Source organism: Bubalus bubalis, chromosome 11 (genome assembly GCF_019923935.1).
Source record: "Bubalus bubalis isolate 160015118507 breed Murrah chromosome 11, NDDB_SH_1, whole genome shotgun sequence".
Classification (NCBI taxonomy): Eukaryota; Metazoa; Chordata; class Mammalia; order Artiodactyla; family Bovidae; genus Bubalus; species Bubalus bubalis.
This window is the reverse complement of record NC_059167.1, coordinates 43,553,692-43,581,447: the sequence shown is the minus strand read 5'-3', so window position 1 is coordinate 43,581,447 and position 27,756 is coordinate 43,553,692. Positions and strand designations below refer to the sequence as shown.

Genomic DNA, 27,756 nt, shown 5'->3' with positions numbered 1-27,756 from the left:
ATACACAAGAAATTTGGAAACAGAAAGAGCAGGGGTTTTTTTTTTTCATACTCTTTTGTTTCATGTTGCCTATTCACAGAAAAACTGAATAATTTGGATATCCTCTCAAGAGACCCATGGGCCTCGTGTAATTCTTATGTTTAGCAGTGTTAGGGAAAGGATACTTAGCCTTGGAAAATTTTATATTATGCCTTGAAATGCTTGTGTTTCGTTCAGTTCAGTTCAGTCGCTCAGTCGTGTCTGACTCTTTGCGACCCCATGAATTGCAGCATGCCAGGCCTCCCTGTCCATCACCAAGTCCTGAAGTTCACTCAGACTCAACGTCCATCGAGTCAGTGATGCCATCCAGCCATCTCATCCTCTGTCATCCCCTTCTCCTCCTGCCCCCAGTCCCTCCCAGCATCAAAGACTTTTCCAATCAGTCAACTCTTCCATGAGGTGGCCAAAGTACTGGAGTTTCAGCTTTAGCATCATTCCTTCCAAAGAAATCCCAGGGCTGATCTCCTTCAGAATGGACTGGTTGGATCTCCGTGCAGTCCAAGGGACTCTCACGAGTCTTCTCCAACACCAAAGTTCAAAGGCATCAATTCTTCCGCGCTCAGCCTTCTTCACAGTCCAACTCACATCCATACATGACCACAGGAAAAACCATAGCCTTGACTGCTGCTGCTGCTGCTCCTAAGTCGCTTCAGTCGTGTCCGACTCTGTGCAACCCCATAGACGGCAGCTCACTAGTCTCCTCTATCCCTGGGATTCTCCAGGCAAGAATACTGGAGTGAGTTGCCATTTCCTTCTCCATTGCATAAAAGTGAAAAGTGAAAGTGAACGGACCTTAGTTGGCAAAGTAATGTCTCTGCTTTTGAATATGCTATCTAGGTTGGTCATAACGCAAGGAGTAAGCGTCTTTTAATTTTGTTAATTGGTATTAAAAGTTTGTTTTAGTTGTAAAACTTTTTTTTTTTTTTTTTTTTTTTAATTTTCTCTTAGTGGAAAGTGGCAGTAGAAGGTCATCTACAGAAGAAACTCATGAAGTAGATTCCAAAGCAGCTTTGCTACCGGTTTGTACATTTCAATTAAACATATGCATAGTATAAAATCATATTTATTAGAGAAGAGCTAAAACATGGTGATATTTTATTTGAGATAATGTGTAGCTTTAAAAAGTTTTTTTTAATTGAAGGATAATTGCTCTACAGTGTTACGGTGGTCTCTCTCATGCATCAACATGAATCAGTCATAATTACTTTTTTATATATCTATATCTATATCTGTATCTATATCTATCTATCTCTCCCCTGCCTCTTGAGCCTCCCTCCCTGAGCCACATCCCACCCTTGTAAGTTACACAGTACCAGGCTGGCTGCTTGTGTATAGCACCTTCTTGCTAGTTATCTGTTTTACACATTATAGTGTATATATGTCAATGCTCCTTTCTCAAGTCATCCCACCCTCTTATTCCCTCACTGTGTCCACAAGTCTGTTCTCTACATCTGCACCTCCATTTCTTCAATACTGTTTTTCTAGATTCCATATATATGCGTTAGTATACGATACTTGTCTTTCTCTCACTGACTTACTTCACTCTGTATACAATGAAATAATACTCAGCCACAGTGTAACATAGCTTATAATTAGATGGAAAATGTGTTTAACATTAAAAATATGGAAAATACCTCTGAATTGACCTTGGGAGACTAGATAGAATTTGAAGAGATTATAAACAACTTACAATTTTCCAAAATGATGAAATGTATGGTGATTCAAATTCAGGAAACATGAGTCCCAAACTGGGGGAGTAACAATAAATTGACGCTTAGAAACGTAAAACAGCTGAATAAAACCCACAACGTACACACATAATATGCCTGTTACTAGTGATTTCTTTGTCACAGTTTGCATGATTTTAATTTTTTTTCTTTATACTTTGATGCGTTTTTCTTTTGGCAGCAAACACATTTTTTTTCAGAGTCATAGAAACAAATGTGTATTTTAAGAAGAGAAAATTGTTAACCGACAACTATAATTATATTATAGAAAATAACACTTGTAAAATTCTTTATTTTACTTTGTGGAATGGCCTTATGGTAGCTTTTATAGCTATTTTTTATTCTGTTGGCTCAGTTGTATAAACAAAATTCATATTAACTTCTCAGCCCTTTATTCATAAAATGTATTATAGGATACAAAGCAGAGATAAACAGTTACGCTTTGTCTAGAGACTTTTTCTTTTAACTTTTCATTTGTGTTTGTTTCTGTCAAAGGACTGGTTACAAGATAGACCATTGAATAGAGAAATGTAAGTAAGCCTTGTCTCACCTTTAGTGTGAAAAGTACTCCAGTTACTGAATGTTGTCTTTTTTCTGCTCTTTGCATAATAACCTCTTTAATACTTCTTGCAAGTGTTGATGATTATTTATTTTGGGATCTCCTGTTTTTACATTGAAAAGATTGGGGAATCATTTATTCAGAGTCAATGTATATATTTTATGATTTTATATAATTATACTGTAATTATGGGCATATTGTAGTCACGGCGCAACTAAAATTTTCCTTATAATGGTAGAATTATGATTTTATTATTTAGTCCTGTTTCCAGGTTGCTTGCAAAGACCTAGTTTGACGCCTTAGTTAATTTCTCTGCCCATTGTTCCAGTCAACAAGTCTTTCTTCTGCCTTTGGAAAGCTTAGGTGATTAGAGCAGTAATACACAGTGTACCTTAGAAAGCCTGCATGCAGAGAAATGCCCTAGAAAGCTGATGTGGTAGAAACAGAAGACCATCTGACAAGTAGTCATCCCCAGAAAGTAAAAAATTTCAGTACAGATTAAACATAAGAATCAAAGATAATCTGTGTGTTTCCTAGCCTAGAAATTAGTATTTTAGGATTCCAAAGGACATTAAAGTAATCTTGTTTTGATACCTATTTGATATAGGAAGCATGCTTAAGAAGGGAAGCCAGTTTGAGGGAAATTATTATATATTATACAGTGTTTAGCCTATTTCCTTCTCTATATCAGACATAGATGCGAGAGTATAGAGAAGAAAATAAACCAGATGTTACATATGTATGCAGCTGGTCAGATTTTGGCGATATCCTGGTCCTGACTGGTACTTGAAAGACCTGTTTATAATGAAACCGCTTCAGAGAGTAAATGTCTTTTGTAACTAGAACTGTAGGGTGTAAGTACAGATTTGGTATTTAAAGTTGATATTAATTCAGCAAATGAGAGAACATTGAATTACAGAATCTTGACCCAGAGAAGTACCCACAGAGGTAGAGTTGGCAGTACTCTTTGGGTGGTAAGAAAAGAGTGCTTTATCAATAGTAAAGAAAGGGCTAATGCTCGGTCAGAGTATTTCCTGTAAGAAAATATTTGTGTTATTAAGGTGAAAACCAAACATCAGAATCAGATTGTAAAAGCTAGAAAGAGATTACCAAGGTCTTCTACTCTATAGGTCCTTTCAGGATCTAGTCCTTTAGTCCTGAGCAAAGCCACATAACTGTATAATGGGAGAACGAAGCTTCTAATCCATTTTCTTTATTCCATTCCACTCTCTTTTCCACTATACCTGTCTCTCTAATCTGTACTGTAATCTGTGGGATTAATAGACCCTCCACTTGGTACCAATATATGTTATAAATAAATTATGTTCAACATTGGAAAGAAATTTTTTTCAACTTTAGCAGTTGAGTTTTGCAAAATGATACCTAATTACTGTTCTTTCAGTTCTTTGCCTATCAATTCTGTTGAATTTTTATAGTCTTGCAAAGTCATTTCAAGGCATTGTATAAAAGTACTGGAGTGAACCTCTATAATAGAGGAGTCATGGAATATATTACTCTATTAGTACTCAACCTTTAGTTTGGCTCCAAACTACTACTGATATTTATGTAGGCTTGAATTGGAGGTATGAGTTATTGATAATGGGTTTATACATATCTGTGTGTGAATTTGATGCTAACTTAAGGGAAATGGCAAATATTCAAACAAAAATGAATCTGAATCTCAGAATTATTTTAATAATGTTATATTAAGAATTTATAATAACTTCATAAAATAAAGTTTTATGGTAGCCAAAACTAAAGCTGTAACTTAACTTATTATATTTTTTGGTGTTTTCCTTAAGGCCGCCTGAAGAAGGAACCTTAAATGGTGAGTGTGCAGTAAATATAATGTGAAAAGCTAAGGATTGTATATAATGTATTTTATTTTAGCAAATACTAACATTGTCCTAGATAAGAAATATTAGGCTTCATATTTGAAAAAAGCCAAGGAAGTAGAAAGTTGTTCCCTCAGTTCATTTCTCTTTGTTATATGTGTTTCATAAATATGGTAACTCACCATGTGAATGATGATCTTTTTGCAGTCTTCCGACTTCCCTTCATCCATGCTGCCCAAACTGTTTCTTCCTTATATTCCCTGTGTTACTGAATGGTACTCTTTCATTCAGCTAGGTGAAACCTGAGAGGAAGGTATTCTTGACCCCCTTGACCTTGCACTCACAAAGTCCTATTATATTTACCTCTTAAAACATTTCTGGAATCCATCTTCCACTCTGCATCCTGCTGCTGCTTTCAGTTCAGACTGTCATCATTTTTAAATCCTTTTATTGATGCATATACAGAAAATATGTAGTAAGTGAGCAGTCCCATGTAATCGGCACCCAGATCACAAAATACATGTTGTCAGTATCTGAGCTACTGTATCCTCTTATAACCTCTGCCCCTTAAACAACACAGATTGATTTTATCTGTGTGTATGTACATTTTTATCTATTTTTCTTTATTTTATGTATATATATTTATGTGTATTTATATAAAATATATAAATGGAATCTTAACAGTGTGTACTCTTCTTTTGTGTCTGACTTTTGTCCTTACACAGGCTTATGAGATTCATAAACATTGTTGTATGTAGTGATGGTTTGTGCATTCTCACTACTATATAGTATTTTCTTATATGAATATATTTAGTTTATATATCAATTCTACCATTTGGTGGGTATTTCAGTAGCTTCCAGTATATGGCTCATATTGATAGTGCTGCATGAGCATTCTTGTTCGTGTTGTTTGGTAAACGGGATGTATTTATTTTCATTGGGTTATGTACACAGGAGTAGAATTGCTGGTGGTAGGGTGCATGTGTTCATATTCAGTAGTTACTGCCAAATAGGGTTTCAAAGTGATTGTGCCAGTTTGGGCTCCTTTCCAGTCTCTTTTCTGTTCTACCACGAAAACGATTCTTTTAAAAAGATCTGATCTTGTCACTACTCTACTTTCCATTTTTCTACTGTTTTTGGATAAAATCAGCATCTTTTCATTTTTAAAGTATTTTAAAAGTTTTATTTATTTTATTTTTGGCAGTGCTGGGTCTTTGTTGCTGTGCAGGCTTTTCTCTAGTTGTAGAAAGCAGGGGCTAATCTCTAATTGTGTTGCATGAGCTTCTCATCGTGGTGGCTTCTCTTGTTGTGGAGCACAGGCTTTAGGGTGCGTGGGCTTCAGTGGTTGCAGCATGTAGGCTCAGTAGTTGCAGTTTCTGGGTGCTAGAGCTCAGCTCAGTAGTTGCAGCATACTGACTGAATTGCGCCGTGGCATATGGGATCTTCCTGTATCAGGGTACCCATGTCTCCTGCATTGGCAAGCAGATTCTTTACCACTGAGCCACTAGGGAAGCCCCCAGTGTCTTTTCTTAACATTGCATATTTGGCTTTTAACAATTTGGTATTCCCTGCTTCTGTAGCTTTACTTCCTACTGGTATGCCTGTACTTTTGCTCATTAATGTAAGATCTTGGTTGCATATCCAGATACATGGTTATAAATCCAAATCAGTTATATGACGACACAACCTGAAGAGTTAGAATATTTTGGAGTGAGATCTGGGTAAGCCTATGTTTGAAAAGCCAGACAGGTGATTCTGATATATGGATAGGTAAATAGATTGGTGAGTAGGTAGGTAGATAAATAAATAGATAGATGGTGTTGAAAACCACTGTTCTATTCATATTAAACAGGTTTCTGTTTCTCAAGTATAGCGAATGTTACCCTGACCGTGCCACACCTTCCAAACTACTTGCTTTTCCCTTCCTCTTTTCTCTGAGACATTCTTCAGCCTTTTCTTCAACCAGGAGACATTTGGTACCTCTCCTCTACAGTCCTATACTCTGTGTGTATGAGAATATGCATACACACACTGTATTTTATATAATTTATCACACAGTGTTATAACTGTTAACTGACTTCCTTCTCCTGTAAGAATGTAAATAAAAAAGAACCTATTCTTGCACTTATATTCTAGAAATTTCTAGAAGCTTAACATGTAGCAGGTTCAATGTATTCTCCATCTTTCTCACTATAGTTAAGTGAAGTCCTCACAGAAATTAACATATCATTGTAAATCAACTATACTTCAATAAAGAAAATTTTTTAAAAAGTGAAGTCCTCAAATATATCTAGAAATGGAGGAAGGGTTTTTTTTGTTACATTTCATATTTGCTCATGGTCAACCTGCTAAAATGGTTACAGGGCTATGTCTCCACACTCTGAAGATATGACACTTCTCTGACACTTTGAGTAGGGAATAAGGGAAGAATGTAGTTTATGACAGGAGAGTGTAAACTATCATATGCTTTTTGAGTGCACAGTTACCACTAATCTGCCTTATCTGGCATAATAAAATATGGTAATAAAGCACATGAAGGACATAATTTATCACTTTTTTTATTGCAGAGAGCTTACCTGCAGACAGCTTGGAATGATTAAATGAGAATGCCTGAGCAAAAATTTATGCTGTATTATTATTTTTAAAAGGGTCTCATTTGCTTATTTGCTGTTTTAGGTCTTGCTTCTCCATTTAAGCCAGTTATGGATACAAATTACTATTACTCAGGTTAGTAATAGTATATATTAAAAACAATTTAGTAATGCTTTGAGCTTTGGGGGATTTCATTATTTCTCTCTCATTTTTTTATGCAGCTGTGGAAAGAAATAACTTGATGAGATTATCCCAGAGTATTCCATTTACACCTGTGCCTCCAAGAGGTAAAACCAAGAAGTAAAAATAAAAGGAGAAATAAACCCTTAATTAGTATGTGGGTTTAAACTGTGATATAGAACATAGGTGGTGACAGAAAGAGGAGAAATTGCATTAAGAAGTGTTAACTTCATATAAGTTTTAATTAGCCTGATTACAGGAGTCAGGTATATTTAAATAGACGAAGGCATCAGAAGTATTGATTTTTCTTTAATCTGACATATCCAGAAGCAGTGGTGTATTTTAATTCAGAAAAGCTCTTGATCATAGTTTAGTAATGAAAGCACTGATAAATTGATATCACAGGATTTGTGGAACAGATCTAACCTCCTGTCTGAAAGTTTAGCTTACAAATACTTAGAAGTCTAGTTGCTTTCTAAAAATTTTTCTCCAAAATGTTCATGATTTCAAAAATGCTTGTCATTACCAAATACATGTGAACTTAGAGATATTAGATCTTGGTTTCTGAATATTTCTTGTCCTTAAACTTCTTTTATAAAACTACAACCTGGTCCATCTCATTTTCTATTCCTTAACTTAATCTTAACCAAAGATACTTGCCAATTTTTGCTCCATGCTTTTTAGAGTCATATTTTGACCTTAAAATGTGTCCATTCATCTTGCAGGTGAGCCTGTCACAGTGTATCGCTTGGAAGAGAGTTCTCCCAACATACTGAATAACAGCATGTCTTCTTGGTCACAGCTGGGCCTCTGTGCCAAAATAGAATTTTTAAGTAAAGAGGAGATGGGAGGAGGTTTACGAAGAGCTGTCAAAGTACAGTGTACTTGGTCAGAACATGATATCCTCAAATCAGGACATCTTTATATTATCAAATCTTTTCTTCCTGAAGTGATTAACACATGGTCAAGTATTTATAAAGAAGATACAGTTCTGCATCTCTGTCTTAGAGTAAGTGCTAGTGAATGTATACAGTGAAGCATTGTTTGAGCTTCTTGTTTTCACTGCTAAAGTATAATTAATAAAGTCTTAATGTCAATGTTGAACAAGGGTTTCTTTTTTTCTGTTCTGTAGGAAATTCAACAACAGAGAGCAGCACAAAAACTCACATTTGCCTTCAACCAAATGAAACCCAAATCCATACCATATTCTCCAAGGTAAATCTTTACAAACTTCTGAGATCTTTTAGTGGATAGCATTCTCTTTTGACCTTCCTTATGGATGCTGAATTTCATTATTTACCCATTTTACAGATTGATTAGAATTTTATTAACAAACCTGCTAGTAATATCTCTTAACTTTCTCATAAGGTTCCTTGAAGTTTTCCTGCTGTATTGCCATTCAGCGGGACAGTGGTTTGCTGTGGAAGAATGTATGACTGGAGAATTTAGAAAATACAACAACAATAATGGTGATGAGATTATTCCAACTAATACACTGGAAGAAATTATGCTGGCCTTTAGCCACTGGACTTACGAATATACAAGAGGGGAGTTACTGGTACTTGATTTACAAGGTAAATTTATTAAAATATTGCTGAAAGGAAATTATGCATCAGGTTCTCATCTATTCAATGTACAGAAATCTGCTTATCTGTAGATATGCAAAATCTTAGGTCAGTAAAAGCTGTTAAAACAGCAAATCAGTAATGGCCATAGTATATAGCTATCAGGGCCCTGAAGAATAGGGTCTGGCTATTTTAATTGTTATCTAGGCAGTGCAGATGTTTTAATAAGCAAAAACATGTGAAATCCCCTATTTTACTCATAGATCTATAGCCTTAGTTTTTTAAAAGTATAAAGATTATTTCTTTAAAACAATAAGTAATCTTTATTGTTTCTGGAGTACCTGCTATTATTGTCAACTGAACTACCTAAATATTTAGTGGATTTAAAAAAAAAACTTGCTTTCACTTTTTTGGTTCAAGAATTTGGGGCTGGGTTATCTCTGCTGTACCCTTGGAGAATTTGAATGGCTGGATACTAGTTTGGACAGCTTGACTGGAGCCAAATGTTTTAAGTCTCTGTTTAAGACAGCTGAATTCCTCAGTTCTCTACCCAGTGATCTCTCTACATGGCTCGCTAGCTTGGATTTTTCTTATAGCATGGTAGTTTGGGGTAATTAGACTTTTTAGGTGACAGCTGGCTTCTCCAGAGAGAAAGCAGGAATTCTTACATTAGGCCCAGAATGGGCCCAGATCCCTTCTGCCACATTTTACTCATCAAGGTAAGCTGTAAGGACAGATCAGATTTAAGAGGTAAGGAATAGATTCCAGCACTTGGTTGGTGGAGCAGCATGTATACTAGGAGGGAAAAACTGATCGTAGCCTCTGTAGACAGATTGTTTTGTATCTGTAAAAAAAAAAAAAAGAAGAAACTATGGCTGGGAAAGAGCAGTGATTGCTTTTTTCCTAAAGAGTAGCTTTAATTTCAACTGTTAACATAGATCAGAATTCAAGTCACCTAAGAACAATTGTTCAGAATGTTTATCACTTGATGACTTCTTTCATTATATAGATATAAAAGATTTATTGACAAGCCAACATTGGTTATTTCAATACCAACTCAAGAAAATTGTATAAAAATAGCTATTGTTTTTTCAGTAATTCATTTTACATAAATGATTAAGTGGTGTATTATATAGTGAAAACTCTGATATATTTTATTAGATGGGCCAATCCGTTTCAAGTGTGCCTAGGAAGTAAGGCCAAACTATGAATATTGATTAAGAGATGGCAGTTACTTTTAATAATCAGGGTAATTTTGATGTTCTCTATAAAATTAATGTTATGGAGCCATTTTTAAATAAAAATATTTTAAGATAATTACTACAAACAAACAACATAGAAATGTATAAAGAACAGAATGCTCCCATCTTTACTGTTTCTGTATTTTGTGAAGACAGATTCACAATTTTTTTTTTCTTTAATCATTTTGTGTTGTGATTTTTCTCCAACTGGAATCATGCTATATGTGTGTGTGTGTGTATGAGTAGGTGTTTGTGTTTCACTTGTTTTTTTCCCTACCTAACAGTATATGATAAACATCTTCTGGGTTATTACTGATAAATTTGAGTCATTCCTTTCAACAGTTGTAGTATGAAAGCATAGCATGATTTAAATCCTCTGTTGTCACACAGTCACCCTGTTTTTTAGGTTTAGAGAGAGCAATTTTAAGAGTGCCTGCCATATTAACTTTTCCAAAAGGTTGTAGGGATTCATAGCAGCACTGTGCGAGCCCTCATCACTGTGCCCATCTCTTCATCTGTTCAGTATGGGGTATCTTTGCCAGTCTGAGAAGAAATTAGTATCATATTTTAATTCTAGATTTTTCTGTTGTGAAATTCTAACCAGTTTATTAGATTTCATTCTAATGGGTAAAATATTTTATGATTGTTCAAGTATCAGTAGTTGTTCTTTCTTTATGTGAATGAATAGGTAAGACTGAAGAGATTTAATCTCACTTTTAACACCTCTGGAGAGGACTGGAGGTGAAAAAAAATGTTCACAATCTTATTCTTTATGTAGTCTGAATCTTTTTTGAGCCAGGTGTATTCATATGTTAGTTTGTGATTTTTAAAACTCCAGGATACTTTTTAAATGGCTTATAGATCATGCCTTCATGTACTTAGTTGTTTTTTGCTAACTAAGGTGAAACAAGGGCAAATTGTAAATAAGGAAATATTTACTTGCAACCTTGGCCTTGTTGCATCAGAAACGGGTGCAGTCAGGAACTTTTGTTGTCTGCCTGCCAACTCTGACATTTAACTGTTGTTCATATTGCAGGAACTGTTGCTAGTGCAATGTTGAGGTCAAAAGAGAAAAACTATACTCTTTTTGAATAGCTTAAAATTGTGTAATGATTGATGATACTGTAGAATCTCCTGTGACCTTTTTATTATGTATATATCAGTATTTTATATCAATTACATAATATGAATTGTCTTCTTTGTATATACATATAAAGGTGTGGGTGAAAGTTTGACTGACCCATCTGTGATAAAGGCAGAAGAAAAGAGGTAATAAGTTTTAATAATTTCATGAAAATGTTTTTATAATTTCAAACTCTACATTTCTGTTTGCATCAACTGACTTTTCTTTTTACTACCATTTCCACAGATCCTGTGATATGGTTTTTGGCCCAGCAAATCTAGGAGAAGATGCGATAAAAAACTTCAGAGCAAAACATCACTGTAATTCTTGCTGTAGAAAACTTAAACTTCCAGGTAAGCATTTTCTTAATCAGTATAAAGTATATAAATTGTTAGCATTTAGTTGCTGCAGAACTTCATAAGGCCAGAAACATAAATGAATCTGTGCTTTCTTTCATTACTTACAGAAATACAGAGTTCATTCTCTTGATATATATTTATTATGTGTCTGGTGGATGCTAGAAATTGTGTTAGATTTTGACGATATGATAGTGAATGAGGCAAACCATGGTCCCTGCTCTCAGTGGAGTTTAGTCAAATCTTACATACTAAAAGATTAACAGAGAATTATAGGACTATCATAAATATCAAGCAGAAAAAATAGACCAGGTAAACAGATCACTTAACACAAAGTTAAAGGTCAGGGAATGTTACCTATGGAACTAACAGATTTGCCTAAAACTGAAGGAGAAGGCAATGGCACCCCACTCCAGTACTCTTGCCTGGAAAATCCCATGGACGGAGGAACCTGGTAGGCTGCAGTCCATGGGGTCGCACAGTTGGACACGACTGAAGCGACTTAGCAGCAGCAGCAGAAGGATGCACAGACTTTCAAGTTGGCCTGGAAAAGAGTATTTCATGAAACAGAAACAAGGAATTGCAGATACAGTTTCTCATGATAGTAATTTCATCTTTATATTTGAGAATTACAAGTTATTATTGAATTGTAAGTTGTTTCACAGACCAGTGGTTCTCACTCTTTGGTGTGCATCATCATCCTCTGTGGAACTTTTCCAAAATTACAGGTGCTTGGCACTTTCCCTGGACCTGTATTTCTGAAAGTTCCTCTCATTATGACCAGTAATGTCGTAATGAAGAACTTGGGCCTGGGAGCCAGACTCCAGGTCCTCAGAGAATATCTGCATCATAGAGGTTTGTAGTTTTTTGTTTGTTTGAGGTTTAAACGAGTGGGTATTTGTGAAGTACTTCCGGAACAGTGCCAGGGACATAGTAAGTATGTTACTACTACTTTCCGTAATTTTTTTTAATCGTTCATGTTAACAGATTCAGAAATTATTTATTTTTGTATATTGACCTTGTATCCTGCATTCTTGCTAAACTCGCTTAGTTCTACAAGGCTTTTTGATTTGGTTTAGTTTTGTTTTTTGTTTGTAAATTCTGTGTAGACAGTAGAGACAGTTTTGTTACTTCCTTTGCAATTTGTATCCCTTTTATTTATTTTTCTTGACTTTTTTCACTGGCCAGGAATTCTAGTACAGTGTTCAATATGAATAGTGAGAGTAGACATCCTCCCTCTTTCACACCTTATTCCTTGAAGATGCTTATCCTAAATGGACCTTGAATTAGTCAGATGTTTTTTCTGCATCTATATTTTTGGTTTGATCATTTGGTTTTTCTTCTTTAATTGGTTACTGTTACACTGAATTACACTAATTGTCTTTTTAAAATGTTGAGCCTGTCTTGTATTCCCAGGAAAAACTCCACTTCATCTTGATATATTATCTTTTTTTGTGTTCATTTGTGAGTTCAAATTGTATATGGATTCAATTTTCTAATGTTTTGTTGATGATTTTTATATCTATGTTCTTGAAGAATGTTGATCTATGAGATTTTTTTCCCCCCTTGTACTGTCATTCTTGTTTTGTTTTTGGATAATACCTTAAAAATAAGTTGGAATTATTTACACCTCTTCTGTTTTGGGGAATAGATGGTATAGAATTGATACTATCCCCACTTCAAATGTTTGATGGAATTATCTAGCAAAACCATCTGTCTGAAGTTTTCTTCATCAGATACTTTTTAACTTAGAGTTTATTTTTTTAGATAGATACTGGTTTTTTGAGTGAGTTTTAATAGTTTGTGTCTTTCAGGGGGTTGGTCCATTTTATCTGTTTTGAGAAATAGTTAATAATACACCTGTGTAAGTTTAAGGCATACAGACAGCATGATGGTTTGATTTACACAAACTGTGAAGTGATTTTACCACAATAGATTCAGCTAGCATTCATCTTTTCATGTACATAGAATAGAAATAAAAGAAAGAAAATATTTTTCCTCATGGTGACTCTTGGTATTTATTTACTCTCTTAACAACTTTCCTATGTATCATATATCAGTGTTAGTATAGTCATGGTATTCTACATTATATCCCTAGTGCTTACTTATTGTGTAACTGAAAGTTTGTACCTTATGACCGCCTGCTTCCAGTTCTTCCTCACCTCACCCTCCACCTCTGGTAACCACAAGTCATCTCTTCCTGTCAGTTTGTTTTCTTAGGTTCCATGTACAAATGAGATTGTATAGTATTTGACTTTATTTTATTTAAATTGGCAAATTTATGGACATAGTTCTTTTTGTGATACTATTTTTTAAAATGTCTGGGATTCTGGTGAATCCTCTCGTTTATGGTATCATATGCTTTTTTTTTTTCAATCTGGCTAAAGTGTATCTGTGTTATTGGTACTTTAAAAGAACCAGTTTTTGTTTTCATTGTTTTATTCTATTATCTGTTGTCAGTTTCTTTGATTTTTTTTTTCTCTATTATTTCCATTTTTCTGCTTGCTTGCTCTGGGTTTAGTTTGTTTTTCTCTAGTTAGGGTAAAAATTTAGATTATTGAGACTAGTGCTATAGATTTTCCTGTAAGCATTGTGTTAGCTGCATTCCATAAATTTTGTGTTAAAAAATATAGAGGGATATGTATTATTTTTGTTTTTAATTTTTTAAATATAGCTTATTTCCCTTGAGATTTCTTCTTTGACCTATAAATTATTTACAAATGTCTTTTTTAGTTCTCAAATGTTTGTAATTTTTCCTGGTAAACTGATTTCTTGCTTAATTCCATTATGATAAGAGAACATTCTTTGTATGAATTCGATTTAAAGAAAAATTGTAAACCTTATAAAGATACTGTCTCTAGTGAATGAATGTTATATTTCAAGAGAATATTCTCTTCCTGGATAAAGTATTTGATTAATGTTAATGACAGAAAGTTTTTTGATAGTGTTGTGCTTTTTTATATCCTTGCTGATTTTCTGTGTACCTACTCTGTTTATTACTTAGAAAGGAGGTCTTTAACTGTGAATTTGTCTGCTTTGCTTTCAGTTTTCTCAGTTTTTCCTGCATATATTTTGAAGCTTTGCTACACTGATTTACAGTATATATAAAGATTTTTATATATATACAAAGATTTATACCAAGATGTTAAGGCTTCTTGATTTAATGATTTAATTTTTATCATTATGTAATGCTATGGTAATTTCCCTTGTTCTAAAGTCTGCTTTGTCTGATATTAGCATAGCTTTTGATTGGTGGTTCCATCAGATATCTTTTCCTATTATTTTTACCTGTATATATTAACTATTTTTAAAGTGATTTTCTTATAGACAGCATAAAGTAGTTAGTTCCTAGGTTTAATCTGTTTTTCTTAAATCTAACAATTTCTGTCTTTTAATTGCTGTTTTAGACCCTTTATGTTGAATGTAATTATTGGTATGGTTAGGTTTTTATCTGCTGTTTTATTGTTTTCTGATTGACGTCTCTGGTGTGTTTTGCTGTTGTTCCCCCTCCTTTTTCTCTTAGTATTCTGTTTTATCTTTATGTTGTTTCTTTTTTAGTGCTTGGTCATAGGTTCCCTTACCTAAGAACATATTTTGCTTTCATTCCTGAAGGGTATTTTCACTGGATCTGGAATTTTAGGTTGATGCTTTTTCTGTCAGCGCTTAAAAAATGTTTTGCTGTCTTCTGGCCTCTCTAATTTCTGATGAAAACTCCACAGTCATTTGAGTTATTCTTCCTTTTTACATGATGTATCATTACAATGTATCTCCTTTCAAGATTTATTGCTTATTTTTGGTTTTGAGCAGTTTGACAGTTTGATTTTATGTCTAGTTGTAACTTTCTCTGAGTTTATCTTGTTTCAGCTTTACTAAGCTTAAATTTGCAAATAGATGACTTCTGTCAAATTTGGGGACTTTTTAGTTACTAGTTCATCAAATATGTGTTCTGCATCAACCTTTTCATCTGTTCCTGGACTCTCATAAAAAGAATGTTGATCTTTTGATAATTGTCACCCAGGAACTTGAGACTCTGGGGACTAACTTAAAAATTAATTTTTCTCTTTTGTTCAGATTAATTTCTACTGATCAATATCCACATTCACTGACTCCTTATTCTTTCTTTATTCTGCTATTAAGCTTTGCACTGAATTTTTTATTTCACTTAAATTTTTCAGAACTATAATTTCCTTTTGGTTCTTTTTGTGCTGACTCTTTCTCTTCTGAAAACTTGTTTTCCTTTCATTTCAGGTCTTTTGTCCTATATCATGGAGTATGGTTATAACAGTAGCTAACGTCTTTAATTCTTCCATCTGGGTTATCTTGGGATTGGCATCTCTTCGTTGTCTTTTTCTTTGAGAATCTTTTAAATGTTCCTGTTTTTTGCATCTCTAGTAATTTTAGAATATGTCCAGGATATCTAGAATATTATGAGATTTGAGATCTTATTAAAAATCCTCTAGAGAATTTTGAATTGTTGAATCCTCTTGAGATTTTTGATGTTATTATGCAACCATTTCAGTTAAATTCAAATCACAGTCTGTCTTTTGTGTGACTGTGAGTCCAATGTCGGTTTGGTTTTTAAAACCTTTGCATTATCATTCAAGTTTCTCTAATGTGTGTCCAACAGGGTCAAGTCTGGAACATGAACAAAGGTCTGCACCATAGTTTAATTCTCAAAGCCTATGCTGTGCTATCTTTCTACATACGTGCCACTCAGGGGGTATCATGCACAAATTGAGGGTGTCTCTCCATATTCCTCTTCTCCATGATTTCTTCGATACTTTGTGATTCCCAAGGGCCTCTTTTTTTCTTTTTTTGGTACACTGACTAGAAAACCAGGATTTTGGCCTCCCTGTGCTATCATATACTTTCTGTAATGTAGTCCATTTCTAGTGCTGACAGTAATACTTTTTAGATCATCAGATCAGATCAGATCAGTCGCTCGGTCGTGTCCGACTCTTTGCGACCCCATGAATCGCAGCACGCCAGGCCTCCCTGTCCATCACCAACTCCCAGAGTTCACTCAGACTCACGTCCATCGAGTCAGTGACGCCATCCAGCCATCTCATCCTCTGTCATCCCCTTCTCCTCTTGCCCCCAATCCCTTCCAGCATCAGAGTCTTTTCCGATGAGTCAACTCTTTGCATGAGGTGTCCAAAGTACTGGAGTTTCAGCTTTAGCATCATTACTTCCCAAGAAATCCCAGGGCTGATCTCCTTCAGAATGGACTGATTGGATCTCCTTGCAGTCCAAGGGACTCTCAAGAGTCTTCTCCAACACCACAGTTCAAAAGCATCAATGCTTTGGCGCTCAGCCTTCTTCACAGTCCAACTCTCACATCCATACATGACCACAGGAAAAACCATAGCCTTGACTAGGCAGACCTTTGTTGGCAAAGTAATGTCTCTGCTTTTGAATATGCTGTCTAGGTTGGTCATAACTTTCCTTCCAAGGAGTAAGTGTCTTTTAATTTCATGGCTGCAGTCACCATGTGCAGTGATTTTGGAGCCCAGAAAAATAAAGTCTGACACTGTTTCCACTGTTTCCCCATCTATTTCCCATGAAGTGATGGGACTGGATGCCATGATCTTCGTTTTCTGAATGTTGAGCTTTAAGCCAACTTTTTCACTCTCCACTTTCACCTTCATCAAGAGGCTTTTTAGTTCCTCTTCACTTTCTGCCATAAGGGTGGTGTCATCTGCATATCTGAGGTTATTGATATTTCTCCCGGCAATCTTGATTCCAGATTGTCTTTCTTCCAGTCCAGCGTTTCTTATGATATACTCTGCATATAGGTTAAATAAACAGAATGACAATATACAGCCTTGACGAACTCCTTTTCCTATTTGGAACCAGTCTGTTGTTCCATGTCCAGTTCTAACTGTTACTTCCTGACCTGCATACAGATTTCTCAAGAGGCAGATCAGGTGGTCTGGTATTCCCATCTCTTTCAGAATTTTCCACAGTTTATTGTGATCCACACAGTCAAAGGCTTTGGCATAGTCAATAAAGCAGAAATAGATGTTTTTCTGGAACTCTCTTGCTTTTTCGATGATCCAGCGGATGTTGGCAATTTGATCTCTGGTTCCTCTGCCTTTTCTAAAACCAGCTTGAACATCAGGAAGTTCACGGTTCACATATTGCTGAAGCCTGGCTTGCAGAATTTGGAGCATTACTTTACTAGCGTTTGAGATGAGTGCAATTGTGTGGTAGTTTGAGCATTCTTTGGCATTGCCTTTCTTTGGGATTGGAATGAAAACTGACCTTTTCCAGTCCTGTGGCCACTGCTGAGTTTTCCAAGTTTGCTGGCATATTGAGTGCAGCACTTTCACAGCATCATCTTTCAGGATTTGGAATAGCTCAACTGGAATTCTATCACCTCCACTAGCTTTGTTGGTAGTGATGCTTCCCAAGGCCCACTTGACTTCACATTCCAGGATGTCTGGCTTTAGGTGAGTGATCACACCATCATGATTATCTGGATCATGAAGATCTTTTTTGTACAGTTCTTCTGTGTATTCTTGCCATCTCTTCTTAATATCTTCTGCTTCTGTTAGGTCCATACCATTTCTGTCCTTTATCGAGCCCATGTTTGCATGAAATGTTCCTTTGGTATCTCTGATTTTCTTGATTTTTTTTTTTTTGGATCATAGAGGTATCTATTCTCAGTTCTTCTGGTCAGAGAGATTTTTCTCTTGGAGTTGTGGGTGCTTTCCCTGCTTCCACCACTGTAGTAATGCCTCTTCTTGACTAGGGCTTGTCTTAGGTAAAGGGCAGAAGAGCAAAAAGAAAAATTAAAAAGAGCATTCCCCTCAACATTTTCCATCACAGGACCTCCTTCCTTATCCTCAAGCTGGGAACTCTTGGAGCTTTTTTGTCCACATTCATTCTGTGATTGAGCTATCTTCAAGTCTAAGCCTAAAATAAGAGATGAAAAAAAAAAAAAAACAAAACAGGAAATTCACCACCATATAGCTCATTCTTCAAGTTCAGATTTTCCTTCCTATATATCTGCTGTTACTTTTCAGAAATCTCAGGTAGTTGCTTTATATATCGTGTAAAAGGTTGTAATCAGTGAAAAAGAGAGAAGATGGAATATTCTTGTCTATTTTAGCTAGAAGTGGAACATACAGTGGTGAATTTAACAGGCAGCCCAAATACAGTTTTTATTTGGTTTTTGATACAATGCAATTTTTAATAGCATATCTGTTTTTTAAATTATCGTTATAAGCAGGATTTCACAGCTTAATAGGGACATTAAAAGCAATTCAGTCCAAATCCATTGTTTTGCAGAATATAAAATAAGAGTTTACATGATTTGCACGTGGTTACACCATTAGTTAACGCTGCAGTTGTGAATTGAATTATAATTATGTTTCTGTCCATTGTTCTTTGTGTACAGTTCATCTGCAAATTAATTTGCATTCCTTAGGCCTAATGCAAAGTCTTAAATTTAAAGTTTATCAAAAATTGTTCATACCTGTAGTAAGTATGTATTTGGATCATTGAACATAGACTATTGCTGAAATTAAAATTAGCAGTTTATATTCTGAGTGTTAGTTACCTCTTGTTTTGTTTTTTTTTTGTTTTTTTTTTTTTAATTTTATTTTATTTTTAAACTTTAAAAATATGGAACGCTCACGAATTTGCGTATCATCCTTGCGCAGGGGCCATGCTAATCTTCTCTGTATCGTTCCAGTTTTAGTATATGTGCTGCCGAAGCGAGCACACCTCTTGTTTTTTAATTGGAGTATATTTGCCTAACTGTGAGCATAAGTTCGGTTTTATATGGAAATAAAAGTAGAAGGGTTTATGGACAACTCTGGTTTAAAATATAAATTTGATTCTACTCCCTTAAGCTTTTCAATTCTGCAACCATTGTCATATATGTCTGTAATGTCAAGTTCATCCTATCCCATAACTATATATGCAGTTCCCATGCTATTAGTACCAAATTTAATTGAAGACTAACTTTTTTGCTGAGCTCCTGTTTCTATATTCCCTTTCTTTCATTGCTACTTGAATTACCTTTTTTTTTTAATTGGAGGATAATTGCTTAACAATGTTGTGTTGTTTTCTACCATACAACAATGTGAATTAGCGAGAAGTATATATATATATCCCTTCCCTTTTGAGCCTTCCTCCCACCTCTCCCCAATCCCACCCTTCTTGGTTGCCACAGAGCACTGAGCTGAGCTCCCTGTATAGCAGCTTCCCACTAGCTATCTGTTTTATACACGGTAGTGTATATATGCCAGTGCTGCTTTCTCAATTCATCCCACCCTCTCCTTCCCCTGCTGTGTCCACAAATCTGTTGTCTGTCTGTGTCTCTGTTCCTGCCTTGCAAATAAGTTCATCAGGGTCATTTTTCTAGATTCCATATGTATCCACTATTTGTTTTTCTCTTTCTGATATACTTCACTCTGTATAACAGGCTCCAGATTCAAGTAACATTTTCACTTCAGAATTCTTGACTTTCATTTCCCTTCCCACAAAACTCTACTTCCCTGTCTCATCAATGGTTACCAAGTTGCTCAGGCTCAAAACCTAAAAGCTAGCCAGTTCCTTTTTTCTCTAACTTTTCATAACCAATCTGTCAAATTCTGTCTGCTCAAATTCTGAAATCTCCCTAGAATTTATCAATTTCTTTTCATCGTCATTGCCACTATTTTGTTTCCTAGATTCTTACCATGTGACAATCGGAATGGTCATTTTAAATAAATTTGATTGTGTTACATTCCTCCCTTAAGACTGCTTAATACCTTCCAGTGGATTTTATTGTAATGTGTACTTACCTTTGCTTGTGTCCCCTGAATCAGAGGTCAGCAGAGTTTTCTTTAAAAGGCAAAAGAAATAGGGACTTCCCTGGTGGTCCAGTGGTGAAGACTCCACACTTCCAATGCAAGGGGTATGGATTCAATCCCTGTTGAGGAACTAGGATCCTGCATGCTGCATGGTGCAGCCAGGAAAAAAAAAAGCAGAGTATGTATTTTAGGCTTTGTGGGCCATGTGACTTATGCCACAGCTACCCAGCTCTCCCATTGTAGTACAGAAATGGCCATAGACAATCTATAAACAAATTTGTATGGCTGCATTCCAATAAAACTATTTACAAAAACAGGACAGACCAGATTTGGCCCACAGGCTGTAGTTTGACAACTATTGGTCATTAACTGTTGCTTGACCTCATTTTTTCCTAGTCTTTCCCTACTTGTAAGCCAAACTGCTTCTTGTCATTCTTGGAACACACCAAGTCTATTTCCTTTTTATAATCTGTAATCAACTTTCTCTCTGCATAGAGTACTCTTCTTCCTGGGATTTTGATAGGTCATTTCTCAATTGATGTTATTGTTCAGTTGCCAAGTCGTCTGACTCTTTGCAACCGCATGTACTGCAGCACTCTAGGCTTCCCTGTCTCTCACTGTCTCCCAGAGTTTGCCCAAGTTCACATCCATTGCATTGGTGATGCCATCCAACCATCTCATCCTCTCTTGCCCACTTCTCCTTCTGCCTTCAGTCTTTCCCAGAATCAGGGTCTTTTTCCAGTGAGTTGGCTGTTTATATCAGTTGGCCAAAGTATTGGAGCTTCAGCTTGAGCATCAGTCCTTCCAACGAATATTCTCAGTATTTCTCAATATTCAAGTCTTTACTCATATGTTATTTCCTGCAGCTCTTCTGCCCAGCCCTGTCTAAAAGAATCACCATATACCATCTCCCACTTGACCCTCTTCACACTGTTTTCTTCAAAGCACTTGTTACTGCTTATAATTCTGTTATTTTTCTGTTTGTTTTTCTTCACCCTTAAGAACATAAGCTCCATTAGAACAGGGACCTTATCTGCCTTGTTCAGTGCTGCATTTCTTCTATACTTACATGAGTTATTAACTCATAGTCAGAACATAATTATTTGTTGAATGATTTCATTTTTATGCATATAAATTTTGTGACTTTTGAATTTATAACAATATTATAAAAAATAGATCTGGCATGTTTAGAGGGAAATTGGTTTAGGAAATGTTCTTAATTTTCTTTTTCTAAGCAATACTGACTCTTTTTTTCTTTTTTTGTTGGGATTGTGAATATAGATCTGAAGAGGAATGACTATACACCTGATAAAATAATATTTCCTCAGGATGAGCCTTCTGATTTGACTCTTCAGCCTGGAAATTCCACCAAAGAATCAGAATCAACTAATTCTATTCGTCTGATGTTATAATATTACTGAATCATTGGTTTTGATTACACCTCACAAAAATGTTACTGTGTCACTTTTCATTAGGAGGAAATTGTTTGATAATACAGAAAAGTGTGTGCTGAATCTAGCACAGTTAAAAGGTCAATATTCTTTTGGCCCAATTAAACTAGTCAGTCAAGAACTCCCTATATGATACAGCTGGCAGCTGTTAAATTTTAAAGGTAAAGAAAAATTAGTATTTATACCTTTTTAAAGGGCTCTTTTTAACAGAGAATTTCATTTGACTTTGTTCTGATGAGGGTAATAACCCTCTCTTTGTGTGGTGCAATACCATTAACCAAAGTTAGGTATCTGTGCAGATTTTCTTGGCAGCTGGTTTACTGCCATTCAGCGAGTGAAATGAAGTCACCCAGTCTTTTGGTTAAATGGCAGTCAGATGTCTTCCTCAGTGTGTTTTAGTGTGTTCAGTGATAATGTCACTAGTGCCCAACTAGATGCTTGTTGGCCATGGGAAAGGAGAAGGCTTGTTATATAATTCTAGATCTACAGGGATATAGGAAGCCCAGGCTGAAAACCATTTTCTAAGAGGGACTTTATGAATCAGGGTTAGGCTCCTGTTTAAAAGATAGAGCCAGTTTTTTGTTAAATAGAGCCCAAATTGTGCAAAAGTATAATTTTTTTTAAAAACATTGTTTTCTCAAGACATTGTTAAATAGAAGAAAGCCATGTTAGATTGCTATAACCTAAATATATCAAAGAAAAAACTTAACTCACTGTTCAAGAGAAGTTCCCTTGTGAGAAAAGTTAAAGTGCTTTTTTCCTATCATATATATAGTGACAACTTGGAAGTTACATACTTCTCAAAAGATTTTATTGACCAGTATATCAAATCAGAATGTAAACATGAATTCTTGCATATATTTAAAATTGTGTAGGATCATTTGAACATGAATATTGTTTGTGGTACTTAAGAAATTGAATTGGATTATCATTATCTGATGTTGGGAGATTGCAATGCAACTTTATGCCAATAAAATGTAATTTAACTGCCCCAGATATTGTTGAATGCTCAACAATAAGAAAAGCTTTTCATCTGTCTAAAGTTCTGTGCTTTGATTTTTTTTTTTTTTTCTTTCTTTTTTTTCCCCCTAGGTACTAATTTTAATTTTTATTTGGGAGGGAGCAGTGTAAATCTTATTTGTATTCAGTAGTGTATCTCATAGATACAGACAAGGCAAAAAGAGATAAGCTGTTCAAATAGTGTTTAATATTGATGAGGGGGGAGAAAGAAAATGTATTAAAAATATACTATATACATTTTGTATATCATTAAATCTTTAAAAGAAATTAAATAAATTTATTCTTGTTTACAGATGTTTTACTGAGTTTAATCATTCTGAAAAATAGTATTTTCAGTGTTAATTTTTTCAATTTTTTGTTGATTATATCCACATGATAATAACAGTAATAGAACATTTATTTAGTACTTAATATGTATCTGATATTACTCTAAATACTTTACATATACTAACCCATTTAATCCTTAAAACAATCTCATGAAATAGGTGTTATTGTCATCCTCTTATGCTGGTAACAGGATAACAAGGCATTAAGTAAAGTAACTTTTCTCAGATTCTTACATTTACTAAGGAGCAGCACTAGGATTTGAACCCAAACAGGCTTTTGTCTACATTCTTCAGCCCCATGGTATATTGACTTTTAAGTATAATGACTGATGATTTCTGTACCAATTCCTAGTCACTTTTTGGAAACAAATCTATTCATTAACTTTTTTGACTAATTCTAGAAAGTAACAGTTTACCTGAAAACTGCATTTCTCATTCCAAAGAAGTGTTGTTTTTAGATTACTCAAGTTCATCCTTATTACTCCATGGTCTAAAAGTGTCATATGCTTTCATCTCTTTGATACTTCTCTGTCTCATCCTTCTCAAAACAGAACTCCACCTCTTTACCAAATTACTTCATAAAACATCTTCTGCAAGTATTCTCTAATAATATGCCTTCCTCAGTGTGGTGGTATATGTAAGCTACTATTATTTTTAAAGTAATGCATGTTGATTGTTGGGACATATAGAAACAATTTTAAACGTAAACAAAAATATAAAATTACCCTCCTTTTCCACCTTTAAGTTGAAATATGTTGTTTTCATAGTCACCGTCTTTCTTTTTACCCCCATTAGACTGTACAATTCACAAAGGAAAAGAGACCCCTAAAATTTTTCACTCCTTTAACACCCCCTCCCTACTTGTATACTGCATGCTTTGTGATAGACATTCCATAAAATTATGAGTTTTTAAATGTGTTTCTACAATATCAAAATTTCTCTAGGAAGATAGATCAAAATGATAAAATCTTACGTATTTAAGCAGACAGTCAAGGCAAGGGCACCCAATAAATAGCTGTTATCACTTATAGGATATATAACATTATTTATTTGCAGGAAGGAGATGTATCATTGAGCAGGGATTTTTGTGATCCTCCTCAATTATCATATCTGTTCTGATTGTTTCCTAGGTAGTTTTCACACAAAGCATCTGTCTTTGAGGAACCCAGATATTCAGATCTGTCACAATTACCACGTAGTTAAATAAATAACTCAGTAATTATGTATTAGAGTAAAACTATACAACCACTGTGTGTCTCTCTCAAAATTAGATTGTCTGTGTTACCAACTAAGAGATGTCTTATTTTTGTATTTCCCTTAGAGCCTTGCTGGAGCTTGTAGCAAACAAAATATAGGTACTAAATAAGTACGTGTTGAAGAAGTACCACAGAATATTTTCAACATTAGATGATCTGTGAGCTTTTTCTTAGAAAAAAAATCCCAGGTAAGGTTCTAATTCTCTCTAGAATATGTTTTCCTTCTAGGTTTATCGGAATTCCTCAAAGCAGTTTCTTCTTGGGGTCCTTGATTCTACTTTAGTGGATATGAGAGGGGCTGGGAGAAGGTATGGTTATTCTTTAGAAAAGTTACAATACATATACCAGTTTACAATAAACAGCACCTTTTAGTAGGGTACTTTCTTTAGTGCACTGTCCTAACCTACAGTTAGCACTTGCCTGTTTTTTACTTGGAATTTCTGAAGTCCTGGAATTTTATGAAGTCCTGAATTATGGAACTTAACTTTCACTTTAAATGTTTTAGTATGTGTTTCTAAAATACCAGAACTATAGTATCTTCACATCTAACAATTTAACAAGTTAGTTAATATCAGAGAATGTAATCATTCTCAAAACAAATTTTTAAAAATAATTTGCTTGAATCGGAACTTCTTAAGCTTCGTGTATTGCAGTTGCTTGATTTGTCTTTAAAGCCTCTTTTAATATATAGGTTTCTGCTTCCACTTTCTTTTTTTTCCAGTTTATTTTTTGAAGAACCAGCTCTTGTGTTCTAAAAAGTTTCCCACATAAAAGGTTTTGTTGATTACTTCCGTAGTTGTCATTTTATGTTTCCTATTTAGTCCATAAACTAGTTGTTACGTATAGAGACTCGGTCACATTCAAGATTGATTGTCTGACAGGAGTGCTTCACTGGTGGCATTGTGTACTTCCACTAGGAAACACAGGTCGTACTGTCTTTTGGGTGGTCCTTGCCTAGATTTCTTCAATAGATCAGTGGTTCTCAGTGTGGACCACAGTCCCTGACATTCCCCACGACACTTTCTTTGGCCTACAAGGTCAAAACTTCTCATAACTGTAAGTTATTCTTTGTCTTTTTCAATGTGTTCAAAGTTTTACTGTTGTTGGAAAATCATTGATGGGTAAAAATGCTGCTACCTTAGCATGAATCAAGGAAGTAGCACCAAACTGAACTAGTTGGTTGGTACAGTCTTCACCATCATGCCAGTGTTTCTTTTTTTAATCCATTTCATTTCAAATGTCACTGATGAAGGAATAAGTCAATTTTTAATTAATTTTGACCTTAAAACATGCCTTTAATATTCTGTGGGGCAAAATGAAAAATAGGCATAAAGTACTTTGCTTCATAAGGAAGTGTGATGATTGTTTTAGGAAAAGGCAATTATGCAGTTGTGTGAGTTACAAACTGGACTAGTCACTTTTTTCATTGAACATGTCTGCTTGGAAGAATAACAGACAAACCAGGGTTCTTCACACTGGGAGTGTTTGGTAGAAAACTAACAGTACTTACTAAAATTTGAGCTTTCAAGAGAAAGTTGCAGTTTTGGAAAACTTGCCTCTTAACATGGTAGCATGACAACATCCCGATACTTTTCCAATAAAATCAGTGCTGATTTAACAATTTATTTTTTATAGTGTATAAAGAAATGTGTCAACATTTGGATAATCTGCGAAACAATCAATATTCTCCAGATGCTTTCTGCATGGATTACAAAATGGTCCATGAGTGGAAAAGGGAGTAAAACTCTAGCAGGGTAGAAGTTTACAGAATTCCAGATTCTACACTGCAGCTGACCTTTAGGAAACCACCATTTGTCCATTTTGGTACTGTTTCAAATATGAATATCCAGGTGTTCAGTCGTGGCTGACTCTTTGTAACCCCATGGACTGTAGCCTACCAGGCCTCTCTGTCCGTGGAATTTTCCAGGCAAGAATACTGGAGTGGTTTGCCATTTTCTACTCCAGTGAATATCTATGGCTGTCTAAAAAGGCTATTAAAATGTTCCTTCCCATACAAAACTAGACAAATGAAGACAATGTATTGTGGCATATAGATTAATAAAATAGAATTGAGAGCCCAGAAATTTGTGGTTAATTGATTTTCAACAAAGGTGCCAGAGCAGTTTGAAGAGGGAAGAATAGACTTTTCATGAAATTGTTTTGGAACAACTAGATACCCACATGCAAAAGAATGAAGTTGAACCCATACCTCACATCATATACAAAAGTAAACTTAAAATGGATTGCAAACCTAAACTTCAGAGCCTGCATCTTGAAACTCTTAGACGAAAATGTAGGGGTAAATTTTTATAACTTTGTATTAGATGATAGTTTCTTAGATATGACACCAACAGCAAAGGCAATGAAAGAAAAATGGACAAATTGAGATTCATCAAAATTTTTTAAATTTTTGCTTCGAAGTACACAATCTGCAGTGAGAAGACAACTCTTAACGGTGGGAGAGAAATTTTGCAAGTAATGTATCTGGTAAAGGATTTGTGTAAAGAACTTGCAACACAACAATAAAAATACAGCTCATAGGACAAGGCAGTTTTCATCTTTGGTGTATGTTTATACTCAACAGAAGTGGAAATATCTACACAAAGCCTTGTACACAGATATTCGTAGCAATTACTGATAATAGCCAAAAAGTGGAACAACACACATGTCCATTAGATGAATGGATTAATAAAATATGATATATCTAAAAGTAGAATATTCTCTGCCTATAAAAAGGAAGTATGATATATCTTACAACATCCCTTTCAATTCTGGAGCTACTGTGTATGCACGCAAAACAAAGCTGGATAGACTTGGATTCTTGTTCTGTCACTTCATGATTAACCAACTGATTGAGCAAGCCTCTGTGACAGTGTTTGTCCCATACTGTAAAGATTCAGTGAGTTACTGCTGCTGCTGGTCAGTAAGTAAGTCATGTCTGATTCTGCAACCCCAAGGACTATAGCAAACCAGGCTCCATGGGGTTCTCCAGGCAAGAATACTGGAGTGGGTTGCTATTTCTTTCTCCAGGGGATCTTCCCAACGCAGGGACTGAACCTGCATCTCCTGCACTGGCAGGCAGATTCTTTACCTGAGCCACCCAGGAAAGCCATATACTTGGCAAACAAAAGTACTCAAATAATAGGTCTGTTCATGCTACCCTTTTTTCTTAGAAGTTCCAAGAAAGAGAAGAGGGTATGATGGAGAATCAAGAACATTCTGAGAGTGATTTTTTTCTTTATAAAGGAACTTATTATCTTGCAGATTATTTTGTTAGTGTGGTCAAAATAACAGCCCATGCTCAAAAGATATGTGTATGTGTATAATGTGCTCAAAGTGTGTAAATTTTTTCCATATTCATCTCTTAACATTTGACGCATTTTAGGTTACCCTTTAAGATTTTTTAAGAGTGAGAGAAGGAAAAAAAAAGTTGTCAGCAAACAAGTGTAAAACTAAAACAACAAGAAAATTCAAGTAAACTAACCATAAAAGTGCTTGGTCATATACTAGTTCAGTTCAGTTCAGTTCAGTTGCTCAGTCATGTCCGACTCTTTGCGACCCCATGAATCGCAGCACTCCAGGCCTCCCTGTCCATCACCAACTCCCAGAGTTCCATCAGACTCACGTCCATCGAGTCAGTGATGCCATCCAGCCATCTCATCCTCTGTCGTCCCCTTCTCCT

At 35.2% G+C, this 27,756-nt stretch overlaps 1 protein-coding gene and 1 non-coding gene across 6 annotated transcripts in view; one reads left to right on the top strand and one right to left on the bottom strand.

Annotated features, from left to right (window-relative positions):
• Nucleotides 1-25,695, top strand: part of TRPM7 (transient receptor potential cation channel subfamily M member 7) — a 114,070-nt gene extending 88,375 nt beyond the window's left edge. For 2 of the 5 annotated variants that reach the window (XM_006077783.4, XM_006077782.4), the window contains 11 exons: nt 988-1,058; nt 2,262-2,296; nt 4,128-4,153; nt 6,837-6,887; nt 6,974-7,039; nt 7,658-7,941; nt 8,065-8,147; nt 8,301-8,506; nt 10,956-11,007; nt 11,108-11,214; nt 21,303-22,784. In XM_006077783.4, coding sequence (XP_006077845.1) covers nt 988-1,058; nt 2,262-2,296; nt 4,128-4,153; nt 6,837-6,887; nt 6,974-7,039; nt 7,658-7,941; nt 8,065-8,147; nt 8,301-8,506; nt 10,956-11,007; nt 11,108-11,214; nt 21,303-21,433 — 1,112 coding nt within the window. In that variant the 3' untranslated portion in view covers nt 21,434-22,784. Of the gene's footprint in view, nt 1-987; nt 1,059-2,261; nt 2,297-4,127; nt 4,154-6,836; nt 6,888-6,973; nt 7,040-7,657; nt 7,942-8,064; nt 8,148-8,300; nt 8,507-10,955; nt 11,008-11,107; nt 11,215-11,945; nt 12,073-21,302; nt 22,785-24,139 lie in introns of those variants that run through there. The other 3 variants (XR_003112304.3, XR_003112305.3, XM_044925006.2) reach the window with 3 other exon arrangements.
• LOC112577903 lies at nt 18,841-18,946 on the bottom strand. The gene has a single exon (XR_003102102.1). It is a non-coding gene; the product is annotated as a U6 spliceosomal RNA (small nuclear RNA).
• Nucleotides 25,696-27,756: the final 2,061 nt, after the last annotated feature.